Below are 20,660 nucleotides of genomic sequence, written 5' to 3'. Positions count from 1 at the left end.
GCTTTGTGCCTTCACCAAGTCTTCTGGCCAAATGTGGTCGACAATAACGGCACTACGCCTGTGAGTTTGGTGTCCTCATGTAAGTGTTTTAAAAAAATATCAATGTAACGTTTTGTCCCTTATTTTCAAGCGTCCTGATTTTTTTTCCTGTGTCCTGATTTTTTGCGACCTTGGTCCTGATTTTTTGTGTCGGTAAAATGGCAGGTCTGTTATTATTATTATTATTATTATTATTATTATTATTATTATTATTATTATTATTATTATTATTATTATTATTATTATTATTATTATTATTATTATTAATACTATTATTATTATTATTATTATTATTATTATTATTATTATTATTATTATTATTATTATTATTATTATTATTATTATTTATTATATTATTATTATTTATTTATTTATTTATTTATTTACTTATTTTGTTGTAACTGACATTAGATATATATATATGTATATATATATATATATATATATATATATATATATATATATATATATATATATATATATATATATATATATATATATGGGTGAAATTGATTACAAAACTGGTGTAGTTTTCTTGGGGAAGGCACTTTACACACTTCACACTTGACTTGAGTGTGAATAATTTAAATGATGTTCTAACAAAAGTACAAAGGATGAGTGCATTTGCAGGTGACATGTCAAATATAAATATTAGATAATATAATATGCAATATGTCATTTCCAATATATTGTTATTTATGTTTTACGGGCATTTGAGGAACACTTAGTCCATTTAAAGCCGTATTACTGCTTAGTCCATTTAAAGCCGTATTACTGATATGAAATGATATAATGGAAATATTAGAACGATTCAAAAATTTGGATGTGCCAAATTTATGTTTTTATGTTCAAGTATTGGCAAATGGGATACATAAATGTGTGGGATTTTATGGGTTTGTAAAAAATTTTGTTTTGGTTTAAAATCACTCTTTCTAAATTTCTACCTCATATCATGGATAAATGACGTCCAGTTGTCAGAGGGAAGGCCCAAACCAGGTCGAGGAAGAGGGAGGAGTCGGAAAACTGTGGGTGGAAGTGAAAATGATAATCAATCACCTAATCCAGGATGTCAACAAGAACTATTGAATTCCTCTGTAAGTGTCACATAAATGATAACTTAAGTTTTATCTTTTTTTTTTCTCATTCATGCCATCAAATTTGGTGATTTATTGACTCTTTGACTCAACAAATCTTATTGAAAAGGAAGGTTTTGTTCCTCAGAAGCTATATTCAGGACTTTGGATCATGCTGAGGACAAAATATTTATTTCTAAAGCTATTTAAATTGGAATTTCTTTATTTTCCTTGGAAACTACGAATTTTTGACATTTCAAGTAGGCAGGTCTGTGAATGAGATGTAGTCAACAATCGGGGTTTTAAGGATTATTAATTCTTTGGCTAAGTTGCTCAATCAATGAGAATTTATAAATTACATAAGAGCTAGTAAGGTCCAAACTTAAAAGTCCATATAAGCCATAAGGCCCACGGAGCCAGAGTTTATCCAGATTTTTAAAGCATTTGCTAGCTATTCTTTTGGATAAAACACATAGTCTATTGAAAATAACTTTCCACAAGATCTAACAGACACAGCTACCCAATAATGTTGGGTGGACAGCAAAGAGTTATTAATCAAACATGTTCGTTGATATCTCTCTCTCTCTCTCTCTCTCTCTCTCTCTCTCTCTCTCTCTCTCTCTCGCTCTCTCTCTCTCTCTCTCTCTCTCTCTCTCTCTCTCTCTCTCTCTCTCTCTCTCTCTCTCTCTCTCTCTCTTAGTTTTAGTTTAAGTACTATAATTACTACACATACAGATCAATATGTGGTTCTTGTCCTAAAACAATAATCACCTTTTTGTTGAACCACAGATTTAATAATAATCATCCTTATATAGCAGCAGCCTCTTATGGTTCTCACACTACTATGTTATGACCATCGACCCAATCAGTAAAGTCCTGTCCGCATTCGTGCTCCGTCCGAACCTGCCTGGTAGCATCGCCACAACACACCGTTCGACTAGATGCTCTGCCGTTTCGGGTTCTTGCCCACATCGGGTACATGTGGGGCAGGTGGAAAGTCCCCAATGATGAAGCGCACTTGCTGTTAGGCAGCTCCTCGACCGAAGCCGATTCGCAGCCACCCAGTGTCTCCTCTTACTGGTATCAAAGCCTGGCAACTTCTCACCAAGGGAAGCTGCGTACAAGGGTTGCTGGGACTTATTTCGGCTCGATACGGGGGCACTGTCCATTATGCGCTTCAGAGGGGTATCCCCATTCCCTCTCTGATCTTACTCAGCCATTATCGGGCCCCATTCTCTAGGAGTTGTTGCCAGCGTTCCTGACACTATGTGCATCGACTTGCGAAGTTTTACATCCACCTTCTCAACGTTTCTGCTTCTACCCCACACTAAGCACAATACTCAGCGGTGGAATATCATAGTGCCAGGGCGGACGTTCTCAGGAGCGCTTGGCTAGCGTCCCAAGTCGATCCCACCAGCTTCCTCAGAAGACTGTTGCGTTTCTCTATCTTCTGGGTCACTCCTTCGAGATGCACCCGATAGGTAAGGCTGCGATCCAACGTCACCCCTAAATATTTTGGATGCGGCTCATATGGGAGTGGCTGGTCCCCGACGATGTTCAGTTTACGGGTGTGCATTGCTCTGCATAGGTGGAATGCAGTGGCCACGGTTTTTGAAGTGTTCATCTTCAGGTACCACTTGTCAAAGTAGGATTTGAGTCTGGTGACGTCCTCGCTGAGTACGCTCTCAAGACGGGTCCACACTTTACTCTGAGTAGCGGGTGCCCAGTCATCCACGTATCCCAGCCTCAGGGAGGAAGTGTTTGGCATATCGCTAATGTAAACGTTAAACAACATTGGCGCAAGCACCGTACCCGGAGGGACCCCATTCTTCAATTTCCTTACTTTACTCGTAGCGTCTCCTAGCATGACGTGGAATTGTCTTTCCTCTAAGATAGAAGAGAACAACTTCAAGGTCTTTGGCACCTTATGATTTTTGCAAGTTTGAGCATTTACCCTTCGCACCAGACCGTATCATACTCCGCTGATAGGTCTATAAATACAGCACCTGTTGGTTGTTTTGTCTCGTACCCTTGCTCAATATGCTCTGTAAGGGCAATGACCTGTTCCGTGGTGCACCTCCCTTCCCTGAAACCCACCTGCTCGGGTGGCATGTCAGTGTCTAGGACCGGCCCACATCGGTTTAATAGAACATGCTCCAACGATTTGTAAAGACAGCTCAGTAGAGATATGGGTCTGTAACTGTCGGCCTCCTTCGTCAGTTTCCCAGGCTTCAGGATGGCAACTATCTTCGCATGCTTCCACACTTGTGGGAGCTTTCCTTTTGCAAGGATGTCAGACATTGCCTCTGCCAGCCAGGCCCGTGCCCTGGGGCCCAGATGCGTCACCATATTGGGATATACTCTGTCTATCCCTGCTGCTTTACCGTTCTTCACATAGCTAATGGCTGCACCCATTTCTCGGGGACTGAACGCAGGTAGTAGTCCAAAATCGTACGGTACGCCTTGCGGACACCCCGCTCAAAAGCATGATTAGGGACCCGTTTGCTACGGTTCTTAATATTCTTGGCAATTGTGTCTGCCTCACATTCCGGTGCAGCCTTCGCGTACCTCTGGTCTGGATCCAATTTTTTTATCAAATGCCAAGCTTGGCGGCTGGAGTGTGTAAAGTCGAGACTTTCCACGGTCTCATGCCAACGTTGCTTCCTTCCCTTTGCCAGAGACTGAAGTAGTCTATTGGCTACATCCTGGGATTGGACCTGCTGGTACTCTTTGTACAGCTTTTCTGACTCTGCCGTCCAGCAAGGGGTGTAGAATTTCCATTTGCCCCGTGGAATAGAAAGTTGAGTGCTCTTAACCAGTAGCCTGCTAAATCTGGTTATATTCTCAGAATTGGGAGGAATGGCAGGGCAAACCTGCTCGATATGGGAACTGAATTCCTCCCAGTCAGCCTTCCTGAAGTTCCATCTGCAAAGTGGGAGAGATTGCACTCTCGGTATTGTCACCCCCCCCCCCCCCCCCCCCCCCCCCCCCCCCCCCCCCCCCCCCCCCCCCCCCCCCCCACGGCAAATAAAACTAACTTAATTTTTGACTCTTTAGTTTTTGCTTTGATCTTGCTGTATCCCCCATGCCACCCACTGTGCATCTTCCCCTGTCACCCATTCCACTCCCCTGATCACAGGCAAATCACTGATAACAGGGAACTTCACCTGTCACAAGTGATTAATTACCTGCACCTTCGTCAGTTGAAACCATTGGAGGTAAGCGAGGTCCGAAAACAAGGGTGATATTGTCAAAAAATGCATAAGAAATGCACTTCTTACATCATTTAATACTGGAAACCTATGTGTCACACACAATTTCTTCTTATTTTTTTTAATATTTTAAATTTGTCGTAATTATATATATTTTTGTGCAAGTGCCAACTGGATTATAAAGCAGATAAGAATATTTCAAATTAGTGAGTGAAATTGTTCTGTCCACCGTATATCATTGATTAAAATATTTTTAAAACATGTTTTGTCACCATGAGGGTCATATTTTCTTACACCCTAAAATAATTACAATAAATTTGCAATTAGTATGTCCATGAAGTACCTTAATTCACACAAAATAAAAAAGTTATGATTATTTAAAATCTGGGCAATCCGTTGTGTGAAATAACATTATTATTTTTGGTTGAGTGATTTTATTTTTTTATATTAATTTTATTTGTGGTACTGACATAATTTTTTTTGTTTTTCAGACAAGGATGGAACATTCTCTTGAAACTCATATAACAAAACTAAATAATCTATGTAGACTCTGTGGCAAAAGATGTTTGAAAAGAGGAGGTGGTGTTGAAAATAGATGAGAAACTATTGTTCAACTTGTTTATTTGTTTTCATAATGGTGTTGCTTGTATTGCGATTAGACTTGAAACTTTGTTAGTTGTGATGTGTGAAATTATGAAGAGAGAGTGATAGAAATATTTCTTAGTAAATTTATTACTGACAATGTGATCGGGAACGTGACAGACCATAGAATTTATATTATTAATTAATGAAATATGTCATCAAGTGAATCTTATTCATAAGGAATGATTGAATATCAGTTTTATAAGACACACACTAACAGTACCTTCCAGTCATCACTGTGACTGGCTAATTTGTGGACAGGATACTGGTGGATTTGATAAGGACTTACCACAATATCAAGACCTCTCACAGGACTGCCAGGTCTGAACAGGCCATAAAACTTACATACACTTTTTCCTCATTCTCTCCTGCTTCTGATTATCCCAAAATTATTTGCCTGTACGGTGACTTATGCTATTTATTCACATGTTTCTTACCAATTATAGTTATGATCTTGCATTGAATTATAGTACAACTCATGGAGAGTGGCGTTGCAAAACCATTAGGTTCATAGACATACAAATGGTATGACAATATTCTTTACATTATGAAGAACAAGAATATATGAATAAGAAAAAGTTACGTCAACGGATTATTGAGCAACGATTATTTGAAAATATCAATAAAATGCAGAATCGAGAGAAAAAATACAGGTAGAGAAAATGCTGATGCCGGTAGCATGATGAGTCATCGACCTGTCACAACTTGATTAATTACCCTCCCACCGGTGAAGCGCTGGCTATAACTGAAAGTTCGAGTTTTAGTCGCCGTGCCCCGCTGTGATAAGAACCGGCCTGTGCTGGCTGTGCGGAAAGTCCCTGAGGACTGTTCGCTTCACCTGCAGGGGTTCACCGTTCGCGCCTTTCGTAACGAGGGTGAGGTCTGGTGTATACTCCTTATGGCGGGTACCCCTGAAGGTACCCTTGGCTGTAGGATTGTACACTAGGTGTAGATCGTTACAGTCCATCCATGAGCGGAGTTGTCTTCCTGCCTCGTTGCAGTCTCGGTAGTCCCATTCATGATGGTGGCTATAAAAGTCTCCCAGACAGATGGAAGGATGGCTGACCACCGGTACCGGTTTGTGTAGTTCAAGTCACTCTAAGTGGTCCTTATATGGCATGGCGATTTTCACATCAAAGTCTCAATGCACTTTACATCAGATTGGAACAACGAAAACACAATTGTGCAGGTCATGATTCACACAAAGATTTTCTAAATAAGAAATTCTTGTGTCTTTTCTTGAAGTCTGTTGTGTTTGTTGATGATTGCACATCCATGGGCAGTTCATTCTAAATAGAGGGGCCAATTCGACTGAATGTGCGATTACCAAAAAATTTCAGCCATGATCTCAGGACTGACAGCAAGCGCATTGGACTGGATCTCAGTTGTCCCGATGGAATGGTAATGGTGATAAGCTCCTCAATATATGGTGGTGCACTTTCATTCAGCACATTGAAGCAAACATTGGTGATCTTGTATTCAATGCAGGCATGAACAGGCAGCCAATGAAGTGCTCATAACAAGTCATTTCTACTCTTTTTATCGTGCGTGTAGAAAACCAATTTTGCGGAGCAATTTTGAAGACGTTGTACTCTACCAATGCTTGTATTTAGAAGACCCACTAATAAAGAGTTGCAGTAATCCAAACATAATGGGACTAGGAAGCTGACAATTGCCTTTTTCAACTCTTTTGATAGAAACATTTTCATCCTTTTTATTAGTAGTAGGTGAAAGTTGAGAAATTTTATTATATTATTTATGTGATCTTCCATTTTCAACTCGCTGTCGAGAATCGCAGCCAGGTTTTTGCGGCCTGATGAAAGTGGAAGGATATTATTTCCTATGCTAATTGTTATAATTCGATGGATTTGATCTTACTGTCCGTGCCTCAAATAATGATTTATGTTTTCTCGTCATTTAGCTTAGCTTATTTTGAGTCATCCCCTCCCCGTTTTAATCGAATTGATACAGTCTTCTATGACATTGCAAGTGGATGCAACTTGTGATGGCATTGACAATTTGAAGATTATTTTTTTCAGCTGTCCCATGCGGTTTGATGAATACATTTTGGATTTTAATCAGATATTGCCAAATGGTTCCCATGGTCTCATAGCTTTTTTTTGCTACAATAACATCTTCTAACACTACTACTCTTACTACTACTACTACTACTACTACTACTACTACTACTACTACTACTACTACTACTACTACTACTACTACTACTACTACTACTACTACTACTACTACTACTACTTCTACTACTACTATTACTCCCAACTACTTGTCATCTCTTCTTTCTATCTACAATCCAAATCCCTCTCTCCACTCATCTATTTCCCTATACTTGCACCGTTTGATTCCTAAGTCGAACTTTTTATGACCACTACCATTACTACTACTACCACTATCATTACAATCACCACCTCCACATCATCACTACAACTACTACAACCACTACCACCACATCATCATCACTACCACTACTACTACAACCACCATCACCACCACCATATCATCATCACTACACTACTACTACAACTGCCACTACCACATCCTAATCACTACCACTACAACTGCAACCACCACCACCATCACCACGTCATCATCACTACCACTTCAACTACAACCACCACTACCACCACATCATCACTACCATTACAACCACCCTCACTACCATATCATCATCACTACAACTATTGAAATCACAATCACCACATCATCATCATAAATTTAAAAAACTACTGCAACCACCACCACCACATCATCATCATTACATCTACTACATCCACCACTACCACATCATCCTCAATACCACAACTACTACAACCACTACCACATCATTATCCTCATTTCCACCACTATTACAACCACCGTTACCACATTATCAATACCAATATTATTACTACAACCACCACCACAACATCACCAGTATCACTTCTGCTACAACCACCACCACCATATCATCATCTCTACTACAACTACTGCAACCACCTCCTCCACCACATCATCAACACTAACACAACTACTACAACCACCACCACACCACCATCACTACCACAAACACCACTACCACATAAACTACAACCACCACCACCACCATTACCACATCATCATCACTACCACAACCACTGCAACCACCAGCATTAGTCCATTAGATTTTGGAACTTTACTTCATTTGAAATATTTGAAATGGACTTTGGGATGGTATTTGTTATTATTTTTTCATACGGTAGAGTTATAATTTGTTATCTATTTAGAACTATACAATATGTAAATACAAAACAAATATGTATCATCTCCGTTCCCATTTCTTATATGCAGAAATTCCTCTTTCGATATTGAAATTCCTCCAAGTGGTGTCTGAAATTCCTGTCAGCCACATTTTAAGTTTGCACCTCTGCATCATCCCTACCACCACTACTACTACTCCATTACTCTTCCTACCTACTATTCAACACACCATCATCATCCCTACCCCCCCCCCCCTTCTGCTACAACTACCACTATATCACCATCCCTACCACATCTACTACAACCACCACCACACCATCATCACTACCACCACTACTACTACAGACACAACCACATCATTACCCCTACCACAGCTACTACAACAGACACCACCTCATCATCATCCCTACCACTACTGCTACAACCACCAACATATCATCATCCCTACCACCACCACTACTATAACAACCACCACCACATCACCATCCCTACCAGCACTAATTCTACAACTACCACCACATCATCATCCCTGCCACCAACAAAACTATTACAACTACCACATCATTTTACAGGAATGAATGAGTATCTGACTTTAGGCAGTGATGGATCTCTAATGCAAAAAGATGCCTAATAGTACTAATAGTAGATAATGGGAACGATTTATGAGATGCAAACTGCCTTGTGAAGCGCTCTAAGAATGCTAAATCTTAACAAATATGCTTTATATGTAGACTTTACAATGTAAAACACTTCATGTGGAGTACTTAGTCTCGTTGAGTTAGTTCAACACGATTGTCTTTCATTTTCTTTGATTGATGAAGGGGAGTTTTCTAAATGCAATACTATATTATTTCTATTAACCACACCCTATGCTAGAGAATTTATGCGTTACCATGTCCTGCAAGTACACATAATTGTAACTATATATTCCACATTTTGGGTCAGTGGCTTTTTTGAGACATTTATATTATAACTATTTGAACAAGTCACCTTTGTGTTACATTTTCTTTTTTGGTTATCTTCTCATTCTCCTTCTCCCAAGTACTGAAATGACTGAAGTGTTGATGCTGTGCCAAAAGGTGGACCCCAAGAGCTTGCAGATTTTTTAATACACAAACTGAAATAAATTCTTTACTTTAAAATCTGAGTCAATTCCAAGCAATGACTTCACCAATTATGACAGTATGCATTATATGAATTGAATTTAGATAAGTCTACAATGCTATACTTATCTTCCCAGTCCTGATCTGATCTGAACTCATATTTTATAGTGACAGACTGTCATGCAATTGTAGACCATTTTGAAAGATATAAAAATGTTTTGTGTTTTTTTTTCAAAGGCAAACATCTTTGGTAAAGGGGGTAAGAAGTTCATAGGAATTAATTAATAAAACAAAATGATCTAATTTGCATAATTCTGAGGATAAGTCTAGTCATGGCAGAGGCTTTGTTACGAGTGCTGTAAAACAATAAGGTAAACACACTCACTCTTAGGTACATTCACGACTAAACTGATACCGTTACAATTGTAGTGGTCAAGGTTATGATTTCTATGACAACTTCTGTCAAAACCATTTATTTTATATTATAGATAAAGAAACAATGCAGTGAATTGCTAGGGGTGTGGCTAATAGGTCTATCTAGTCAATAGTGGTACAGCAGTATAGTTATAAAATTTATTTTTAGCGACGAAATTTTACATTTCAGTTTGACAGCCACAGCATGAACAGTGATCAAAGCAGTAGGGGTTCTGAAAAATTTCAAGGAGTTGATAGTCTGTCTCATCAGGTAAAAAACATAACAGATTTTGATAAAATACTCACAGCGAAGAACGGATCGGTCTTATTTTTAGAATGGCATATTACGAAGAGTGGATGTTTGTTTGTGTGAAAGAGAGGGAATGAGAATTTTGAAATTATTTTCAATATGAAAAATATACCGATGCCTTCGGTTGCAAACTTAGCAACCCAAGAACAGCCAACTATTTAGGAGATTTTAAAAATAACGGATGATGAACAGTTTTGTCACATTTCAAATTTTTAAAATCTTCATCGGATAGTGTTACTCATTATTTATACAAGTTGCACCATTGGTTGAAGTGTGCTCCTGAACCATAATTAGAAAATGCATATTCTTGGGAGTTGAACAGTTTGCAGCCATTAATACAAAGGCCTGTCTTCCATTCAATTACACATCAGTAATTATCTTTAGGGTTTTTGTTCAGATTTAATGAAATTGAGATTTTTATTGTTATGGCCGATCATGCTTTAAAAAAAAAAATTAGAACTTTAGAAGAAAATTTATGAAATTATTTTCATTTCATTCACCACTACTTTTTGCCAAGCATATCACATCAGTTTCAAAGCATTTTGAAGTTAAAAAGTAATCCAAACAGGACACATTTTTGTGAAAATGATTTTTTATGCTACAAAAATACAAATTTTTTATTTGTTGCTTTTGATGATTTGATTGGTATAAAATGTTCCTTTATTATAATTATTTATGTTTTTTAGAATTCTATTTTTTTGTTTGATTCCACTGCAACACATTTGTATTAGCCATATAAAGTTTATTCATTATTATTATAATTAGCCTGGTCCCTGTTACCAGCTTAGGTAGTATTACTATTGAGTATCAATCTAACTCAATATAAATATTTGAGTCCATGATAATTTTTTGGAGCATTTTCAATTTGCAACATATTTGTCATTAGAAATATAAAATACAAACATTTCAACAATTAATTGATAATAAGAATGATAACTCATTCGTTATCAATACAGGTTGATAGTGATACATCCCAAAATACACCTTTTAAGAATTCAGCGTCTGCAAGAGGTGAACAATTAATTGCGGATTCCCCTCCCTTGAAAGTATTGGAAAATTGGACTGTTCGTCCCCCAAATGTGATCCAATTTGAAGGAATCCCTGTGGAATATGATCTGAATATCATTTATGACTTGATGTCATCCTATGCTCCAGTTATTGACTGGGAGGAAAAGAGGATTGACGGCAGCCTGTTTTTGAGAATGAAGTAAGATGTTCTGGTTATAACGTGATTTGAAAAAGAAAATAAATTTAATTTCTGGGGGGTTTTTTTGTTGTTTTTTTTGTTTTGTATTTGGTCATTTTGTTTTACATTGACAAGGTTGAAAAATCAAAATATAGATTAATTGTGATTCACTTCCTAAGTCTGGTTTTATGTTCAAGTAAACCAGATGTTTAATTAGAGTTGAGCTTGTGGGGGGGGGGGGGGGGGGGGGGGCGACATTAAAAATGATGAAATTTGGCTCAGTTCGCTAAAATTAGATTTTGGTAGGATGTTGTCATAGGACCATTTTTCTGCATAAAAATTTGCATGAAAACTTCATCTTCAGTTTTTTTTCTACTCAAAATAACGTATTTTGTGTTATTTATGGTATGGTTAAATCCGTGCCCATTTTTTGTTTCAGTGGAAAGAAATGACTGATTTCATGAAAGAGTATCAAATAGTCTTGTCTTTATAACTAAGTAAAGGCAAAAATATATCAATGAAAAGTAAAAACTCTTCTCTCTACAACAGCCAATCACTTTGTTCTTAATTATGTCATGTGGTCACAATCCAATCAGAGAGCGAGAAGTCTGCATGAGGAGAATTTTTCCCTAAACCAGTTTACTTTGACTTTTAAATGTGTTTTTCTCAAAACTACAATTTTCGTCACTTACTTACTTACTTACTTATCCGAACCAGCGACCACCTGAGCTCTAGCCCTTCGGTCTTGTGCCATGACGTAGAAGTTAGACGTCTTTTGTAGTTGTTCCAGGTGACTATAAAGTGTGTTACTGATGCTTGGATTTGGTGGGAGGAATGTGCATCTCAGATCTTCAAGAGGTTGACATTCAAGCAAGTGGTGTGTTACTGTTTCATTGGGGTGTTGACATAGGGGGCAGGAGGGGGATGTGTCTTTTGTAATTTTGCTTAAATGGTTGTTGAGCGGTATGTGTTGTGTTCTTAGTTGAAAGATGATGCTTTGCTGGTGTCTTCTGAGCTTATTTAGGCAATCAGTCTTTACAGGAGTGGTCATATGGGAAAACATACATCTACCCGTGGTGCTCATTGCCCAACTGTTCATCCATTCTTCTCTCTTATTTGTTTTGATTATTTGTTTCGCTGTGTCTAAGGATACTGGAAATGATGGTTGTAAAAGTGTTGATCTGAGTCTGGCTAGTCTGTCTGCATTGTCATTTCCTGGTATATTTGAATGTCCTGGTATCCACTGGAGAGATAAGTCTACTCTTGTGTGTTGTAAGGAATTCATCTAGTTGAGATCTTAAACTATTGAACGTTGAGGAGAGTTTATCTAAATCGAGAGCTTGGAGAACCGATTTGGAGTCTGTGAAGATGACAGTGTTTTGAAGTTTTGAAGGGTTTAGCTGGAAAACAGAAGAGAGGTGTCGCAGTGAGGCTTCTATTGCAACTGCCTCTGCCTCGTAGTTTGAGCAGGAGCTTCCGCAAGAATTGTGGATTTTATCACAGGTTTTATCTGGGTATTCTACTACAAACCCATACCCAGCATTTTTAGTTCCTTTGTGGGCAGATCCATCTGTGTAAACATGTATCCAGTTGTCTGGGTATTCTTGTATCGTCTTCATTGCTAATGTTTGTATATCTGATTTGTTTCTATTTCTTGTTGTTTCTTCTACAAGGTTAGTCTTTATTTTTGGAAGTTTTAGTTCGGCGTATGGAGGTTTTTGACTGATTAAAATAGATTTTTCTCTGTTTTCTGGGAGTCTGTGTCTTTCATTCAAGTTGTTAGCAATGTGTAGCAGGGATTTTTGTTTTAATCTTGTTCTTGGTTTCCATTTCTCTGCCAGAATTCTGTTTGGATGGTTTTCCTCTTTTCGTTTGTATCTTTCAACCATTTCAAGCACTGTTGATTCTCTGCGAAGTCCAAGTGGTTCCACATTAGTATGTATTTCACATGCTGCTGTGGGTGTCGATCTCAGGGCACCGGAGATGAAGCGAAGGGCTTGGTTTTGTACTCTGTCCAAGGTTTTGTGTGTGTTTTTACTACCTACATTTTGGAGGGCTAAATTGTAGTCCATGACGGAACGCACATAGCCTAAATAGAGTTGTCGAAGCGAGTTTTTGTCTGCTCCCCAATTAGTACTGGCTAGTCGTTTTAGTAACTGGAGTCTCCTTGTGGCTTTGATTTTTACATTCTGAGTGTGTTTGTTCAGAGATAGTTGTCTGTCTAACTGTATGCCCAAATATGTGGGGTTTTCTTCTTTCGCGAGTCGATGGCCTTGGATGGAGAGTGTTATTTCTTTCTTGGAAACAGGATGGCTCTTAGTAAATATAGAGTAGACTGTTTTATTGCAATTTACTTTTAATTTCCATTTATCACAGAAGGTGTTTAAGCTTTCTAAATCTTCATTTATTCTATTGGAGGCTATTGGTAGGTGCTTTGTAGTATACCACATAACTAAATCGTCAGCATATAGGGCCTTTTCTGTCTGTAATACTTCTGGTAGATCATTTATAAAAATAAGAAAGAGAGTACAGCTGAGGCAGGATCCTTGTGGGAGACCTTCCTCTAATACTTCTCTGTTTGACAGTCCGTTATTAATTTTTGTTTGGATTGTTCTGTTACTGAGAAATTGTTTAATCCAGAAGTAGAGATTTCCATCAATTCCGTAGTCCATCATTTTTGATAACAACCCTTTCCTCCATACTTTGTCATAGGCCTGTTGGAGATCAACAAAAACCGCGACTGTATGTTTTCCATCTTGAAAGCCATCAATTATTTTTTGACTTAATCTAAACAATTGATCTTCTGTTCTTTGCCCTATCCTAAAGCCTGCCTGATATTTATTTAGTAGGCCACATGTCTCCAGCCACCAGTATAATCGATTATTTACCATTCTCTCCGCGATCTTTCCAACACATGAGGTGAGAGATATTGGTCGGTAACTTTTCGTTTCGTCGGGTGGTTTATCTTTCTTTAAGATTGGAATTATAATAGCATTTTTCCATCCCCTTGGTACTATTCCTGTCTCCCATGTTAGATTTATAAGTTTGAGAAGCATCTGTTTACCTCTCACGCTAAGATGCAGGAGCATTTCATTGTGTATCTTATCTGGTCCAGGGGATTTCCTTAACTTGAGTTTTTTCATAGCTCTGTGAAGTTCTGACATGGTAAAGCCCTCTTTGAACAGATATGAGATAGCTTTTGGGGCCTTTTCTTGATGTTTAAGGTCTTTAATCAATTTTTTGTCCTTTTCACTTCTTTTTGATGCCTTGTTTACTGAAGCAAAATGTTTGTTGAAGATCATGGCTTTTTTTTGGTCATCTACGATTGTTCCTTCTGTAGTTTTCATGGGCTTTGGGTTGGTTTTCGGGGTTTCATTGTTAAGATTATTAAGTAAGGCCCATGCTTTTTTCCCATTTTGATTGAGGTCAATATTAGCGCATGTGTCTGCCCATTTCTTTCTTTTAGCGTTGTTAATAGTTCTTTTGACAATTGCCGATGCTTTATTGTACTCAATCTTGTTTTTAATGGTTTTGTTTTTCTCTAAGTTTTTCCTTGTTTCCTTTCTTGCATTTACTGCTTTTTCAATTTCTTTGCTCCAGAAGGGTTTGTAGTTCTGTCGACTACCTCTTGGAATTCCTGCTTTTGCAGCTGCAAGAATGGCTTTGGTGAGGGCTTCGTTTAAATGTTCTACACTTGATGTATCTGTAATTTTTGGAAGCTGGTCATCTAATGTTGCTGTGAAAACATCCCAGTTTGCTTTCTTGAAATTCCATTTGGATTTCTGCTCAAATGTTTTCTTCTGTGTTTGAACTGTTATTTGTGTTAAAATTGGTTTATGGTCACTGCCTATTTCATCCAGGACTTTAATGTGACAAGAATTCAGAAGGTCAGAGGAGATGATGGTTAGATCGGGATGACTCAGGGACATATGAGCTCTGTGAAGAAGGGTCGGGACTGAGTCTGCATTTTGTAAAATGGTGAGGTTGGTTGTATTGCAAAGCTTTTCTAGTTCTTTTCCTGTGTTGTTTAGATTTTTGTATCCCCATAGTGGAGAGTGGCCATTGAAGTCACCAGCAATTATTGTGTTGTTGTATTGGGAACTGTTTAGATCTGTTAGGTTTATAGTACACCGTGGAGGGTTGTAAATGGTAAATTTCTTATTTAGGTGCCATAAAGTTACTTTCTGTACATCAGTTGAGTTCTGTGATGGTTTAGAAGTAACATCTCCCGTGATGTCATTTCTTATATAAGTAATAACACCACGGCAGTCGTCACATTTGCAGGTATAGTATGTATAACCAGCAATATATGGATCGCTATTTTTATACAGGGTTTCCTGAAGTAAAGCAATGTGAACTTCCCTTTTCATTTAATAATTTCTTCAGCTCTGTCTTTTATTCCTGATTCCACAAATGTTAATTTGTAAAATATTCAAATGTTTGTGGAATTTCTTTGTCCCAGTAGCTGACTTTTCGCGCAGATCAGCCTGGGTACTCACTGTCTGGCGCGGACCTTTTTCGAGGCGACGTCCGAGCTCGTATGCTTTCCTTTTGTTTGTCATGGCATGCTGGGGGGTCTCTGGTCTGTCTTCCCACCCTAACCTGTATTCCTTGTCAGCTGCATAACATCAGGAGTTGAACTGCAGATGCATGTTCCTCATATAATTAATTTTTATAGGGTTTAGTCAAGTAGCCTTCATTTTGTCTTTCCCACAGTCTCTTTCATGATTGACGGTCACCCATTCCCCGCCACCTACTGTTTCCTGGCTTGCAGTTATCTATTTCAGTTATTCTTTCTGCTTAAGGGGCCATATTTCATAAACAGAGGATCGTCACGTCCTGGGTCATTTGTGTCGATGAGAGATTCTGTGGGCCTAAAACAAAGGGATACCAGCCCTTTCCCCTAAAAATCTCAATTTTTTAAGAAGGATACATGATTACAATCAATCACAGATAGTCATACAGAAGACATGGGCCACAGGTCGACCAAAGAGGGAGTATAGAAGTGTTAAAGTTACAGCACTAGGAAACAAGTATGAGCTATAGGGGTCGATTAAGAAAAGTAAGGACATACAGAGGACACCACACTACAGAATGAGTGTGAGGTGGGTGGGTGAGGAGCAGAGCGTGTACCACTCATCGGTGGGTTCTGTCTCCTGCACCTTAAGAGGAAGGGGTCCCACCTACTCCCTAGCCCGGTTATACCGCCGGGGACTCGGTCGCGCCCATAACAAACTCAGTAGAAACGGGGAACACCACGGGAAGGTGCTGTTATGGACACAATAATGCATGAGAGGCCATATGCAATAATCTCTGTCAGACAGGATTACGCGGCAATCAATGCACCTGGAAATGAGAGGTGTTGGGTTCGAAATGCACATCAATTTCCTTTCAGCAAGCGGGACGTCCGGCCCAGACCTTGCAGCTCTTGCGTCACTAAAAACCTAACTCCTCCCTCAATTTTCAATCGATCTTCTTCAAACTATCTACAAATGAGTGTTATACAAATATGCAAGTCCTCTAGAAGCCGGATTTTTGAAAAAAAAAAGATTATTTTATGAGTAATTTGCAATTATGTAACTTTTTTCAAGGGGAATAACCGAGTAATAACTTTGACCTTAATTTTTTAAGATTCTAATTAAAAAATGAAAAAATCAGGCCTCTTTCTTTTTTTTCTTTTTTTTTTTTTGTCTATCTGTGGCCAATATATTATGGCAATCGGTTGATAAACAAAAAAGCCTTTGACTTTTAAAAATTTACTTGCTATTTATTTCCCAATATGGCATCGTTTCCATAGCAGTGGGCAACTTTTTTCGAAAAAAGTTGTATGCAATCATTCTTCCCAAACATATACACTATGACTGTGCAAGAAGTTTAGGATATTTCATCAAATGATAAAAAATGACCCCAATGCATCGCCCCCCCCCCTCCCCCCCCCCTCACAAAGGAGCATACTATTTCCTGCCCATCAATGCTGCCCATCAGTGTTTTATTTATTCATCTTAACAACGCCACTACCACATCATCTCATTCATCTGTAGTGTTTCATTCATCCTGTTTGTTGATAAAGGGGAAACCAGAAACGTCCATTTTATCTGTTTTCGTAATTAAATTGAAGCTTACATTCAATTTCACTTTGTTATTTAATGCAAAAAGATGCATATTAGGCACTGTATGTGGTATAACACGGAAAATGTACCATGTGAAGCGCATTACGCATACTAAAACATAGGAAATGCTGTTTATGTGATTAAAGTGACAATTGTTGTCAAAATTTGCTTGGCAAAAATTTGCCTTGGTGTCCCCAGTTTATGTTACATAATGATATCATTTGTTTTTTTCTCTCTCGTGCCATACCAGATTTGACAAGGCTGATGACTGTGATTTGATTGAGACGAACATGGATAAATCTGATTTTACTGGAACAGGTGAAAGCTCTCTCTCTCTCTCTACTACTACTACTATTACTATTACTACTACTACTACTACTACTACTACTACTACTACTACTACTACTACTACTACTACTACTACTACTACTACTACTACTACTACTAATTTAGACCTGAAAATTCTCAGTCAATTAACTAAAATCAGTCAATTTGTCAAATTCAGTATTTTTAAAAAAGGAAAGAAAGAAATGAAGAAAGAAAGAATTCACAAATCGTAGTCGAATGACCGTAAAGTAATTAGGAGTGTTCCACAGCGCTACGCATAGCTCATGAGGGCCGTTTATATTAACGATGGATACATTGCCAAGGCTAAGCAACGCTTTTTAGAATTGGTGTGTCTGAACACATCCCAGTGTATTTTCACACAGCCTTCGTTAAATTATTGTTTCACTTTCCAAACCTGTCATGATCCCAACGGTAGCCAATTTTAACTGAGCCGCCGAGCAATAAATTTCACTGTTTCATCTAAGCCAAAATTGACCACATTTACATGGGGGTTTTTAAAAGAATGAAAAAGTAAAATGCGAAAGCTGGAAGTGCGTTATGTAGACACCTTCAAATCGAAAGTTAGGATAGATTGCTACAAGCACATCTCGATTGCCTCACGTTGTAAACAAACTGGTTGACCGTTTCTTCACTGATTGGGTACCTAATTATAAGGAACAATCGTAAGTAGCCTAATTAATTCCCGCGCAAATTAGGACGTTTTCTGCCATTGTTTTGCTCAAGCGAGCTTGCTGTTTACAGTGGCGATTTACCATTCATTTAGATTATTTGGATTTTTCCGCTACAGCTACGCCTGCCGAAGTTTCTTCATTATGATGATAATTCACTTCTCCTACTTCATGATTCAGTGTATTGGCCAGAAGTCATATTTATTTCAGTTTTTTTTCCCTGTCATTAACTGATTGAAAATCAAGTTTGCTCATTGCTACATTATTTTAATTAATGTTCTCACATTGCCTGAGCTGTTCATGGATCGCAATTCAGGCTTGTCGAGCATCGATAAAGATTGAGGAATAAATTCAATTGGTCATGGCACTAGAAGTTAAAGATGATAATGGTGATTATTTTTCTGACTATGTCACAAAAATTCCAAAATTTGTGAATTCTTTCTTTGATGAAGTCATCTTTACTTATATGAATGACATGCTTATTTAGCATTCCTTCTACATCAAATCAATGGCAGTCATACTTCCAGTAAGTAATAACACCCACTATTTTAATATATTGTATTTATCACTCTCCTTTCCAATGATGCCCTTATTTAAAAAGAAAAAAATTGACTTCAGTTTGTCAAAGAGTTTCAGTCAATTTTTATAGAGCTCATTTACAGGTCTAACTACTACTACTACTACTACTACTACTACTACTACTACTACTACTACTACTACTACTACTACTACTACTACTACTACTACTATTACTATTACTACTACTACTACTACTACTACTACTACTACTACTACTACTACTACTACTACTACTACTACTACTACTACTACTACTACTACTGCTGCTGCTGCTGTTGCTACTACTACTACTAATACTACTACTACTACTACTACTACTACTACTACTACTACTACTACTACTACTACTACTACTGCTGCTGCTGCTACTACTACTACTACTACTACTACTACTACTACTACTACCACCACCACCACCACTACTGCGGCTATGTGGTCTATGTGACACTTGCTTTCAGATCGGAATCTCCTGGGTTTGAGCCTCGCTCAACACATAGTCGGGTCCTTGGAAAAAACTGTTTACCCACATTCTCTTACCATAATCAGGCATAAAATGAGTACCTGGTCGTTAACAGCATTGTCTCTGTCGGAAAAAAGTTGTAATGTCGCCTAACAGGTGTCATGTCTCGTTCTCCACGTTACATATTGCTGTTGGTCAGGGACCCTTGTAAAGCCCTTTGAGCACATTTAGTGGATATTGCGCGATATAAAATCTTAAGTTTTTATGTGATTTCTTTGACCCACATGTTGGACTAAGGGTTCTTTCAAATAAGATAATTTAAATACAAGAAACAGTGTCTAAATAAAATTTGGGGCCATAATGGAAGAATATATCGCTCACATTTTAATCTAAAGTGTTCATTGGTGTGCTTGATACAATCAAAATTATCTGAAAGGCGTGAAGATATTTTAGACAAGCGTAGTATTTAGTATAATTTTTTCCCCTTTATTTGTTGAATGGCCTCAGGCATGGCACAGGAGTAGATTATCACTCAATTCTACTTTCTGTATAATTCTCCTTTGACTTTTTTTTTTTTCACCTAAGACGCCTGTAGCTGACTTGCAGGCGGCACTGAACTCTAAATTGAAATCTCAGTTCAATATACAGTGTACAGTTAATCTTCCTAAAACTAAATTAAATCAAAGTGGTTTGAGAATGCAATACTTGACATAACTTCTCTTGGGTTTCCAGATGGCCCAATAGATTCCATTAAAAAATTGAGCTTGTATATAGCGCAAGATCCACTAAACGTGCTCAAAGCACTTTACAAAGGGTCCCTGACAAACAGCAACATGTAACATATAGAACGAGACAGGATGCCTGTTAGGCAATATTACATTTTTTTCCGACAGAGACAATGCTTTTGACAGCCAGGTACTCATTTTACACCTGAGTGTGGTGAGAGAATGTGAGTAAAGAGCCTTTTCCAAGGACTCAACTATGCGCTGAGCGAGACTCGAACCCAGGACCTTCAGATCAGAAAGTGAGTGTCATCATACCACAAGACCACATAGCCCACATTTAATATCCAGTATAATGATGTATCAACAAAAATGGTAAGATTAAAATCTGTTCAACCACTCTCCTTTTTTTTTCTTTTCTTGTTACAGGTTCTATGGTTCGATGCAAACATTTGAGACATTGACAAATGAGACAGACGTGACCTCATGAATCTCACCAAATGTGATTCCTCTTTTATTATTATGTAATTATTTAAGAATAAAAATTGATGGGTTTTTTT

At 38.0% G+C, this 20,660-nt stretch overlaps 1 protein-coding gene across 6 annotated transcripts in view; it reads left to right on the top strand.

Moving 5' to 3' along the window:
* Positions 1-20,660, top strand: part of LOC144972924 (uncharacterized) — a 36,807-nt gene extending 16,147 nt beyond the window's left edge. For 5 of the 6 annotated variants that reach the window (XM_078914748.1, XM_078914747.1, XM_078914746.1 and 2 more), the window contains exons 3-7: positions 1,011-1,133; positions 9,887-9,988; positions 10,984-11,234; positions 17,574-17,641; positions 20,530-20,660. In XM_078914748.1, coding sequence (XP_078770874.1) covers positions 1,011-1,133; positions 9,887-9,988; positions 10,984-11,234; positions 17,574-17,641; positions 20,530-20,564 — 579 coding nt within the window. In that variant the 3' untranslated portion in view covers positions 20,565-20,660. The remainder of the gene's footprint in view (positions 1-1,010; positions 1,134-9,886; positions 9,989-10,983; positions 11,235-17,573; positions 17,642-20,529) is intronic. The other variant, XM_078914745.1, reaches the window with a different exon arrangement.

The sequence above is a fragment of the Berghia stephanieae genome, chromosome 5 (assembly GCF_034508935.2).
Source record: "Berghia stephanieae isolate SIO BIC M18660-M18661 chromosome 5, UCSD_Bste_1.3, whole genome shotgun sequence".
Classification (NCBI taxonomy): domain Eukaryota; kingdom Metazoa; phylum Mollusca; class Gastropoda; order Nudibranchia; family Aeolidiidae; genus Berghia; species Berghia stephanieae.
This window is presented reverse-complemented; position numbering and strand designations above follow the sequence as displayed.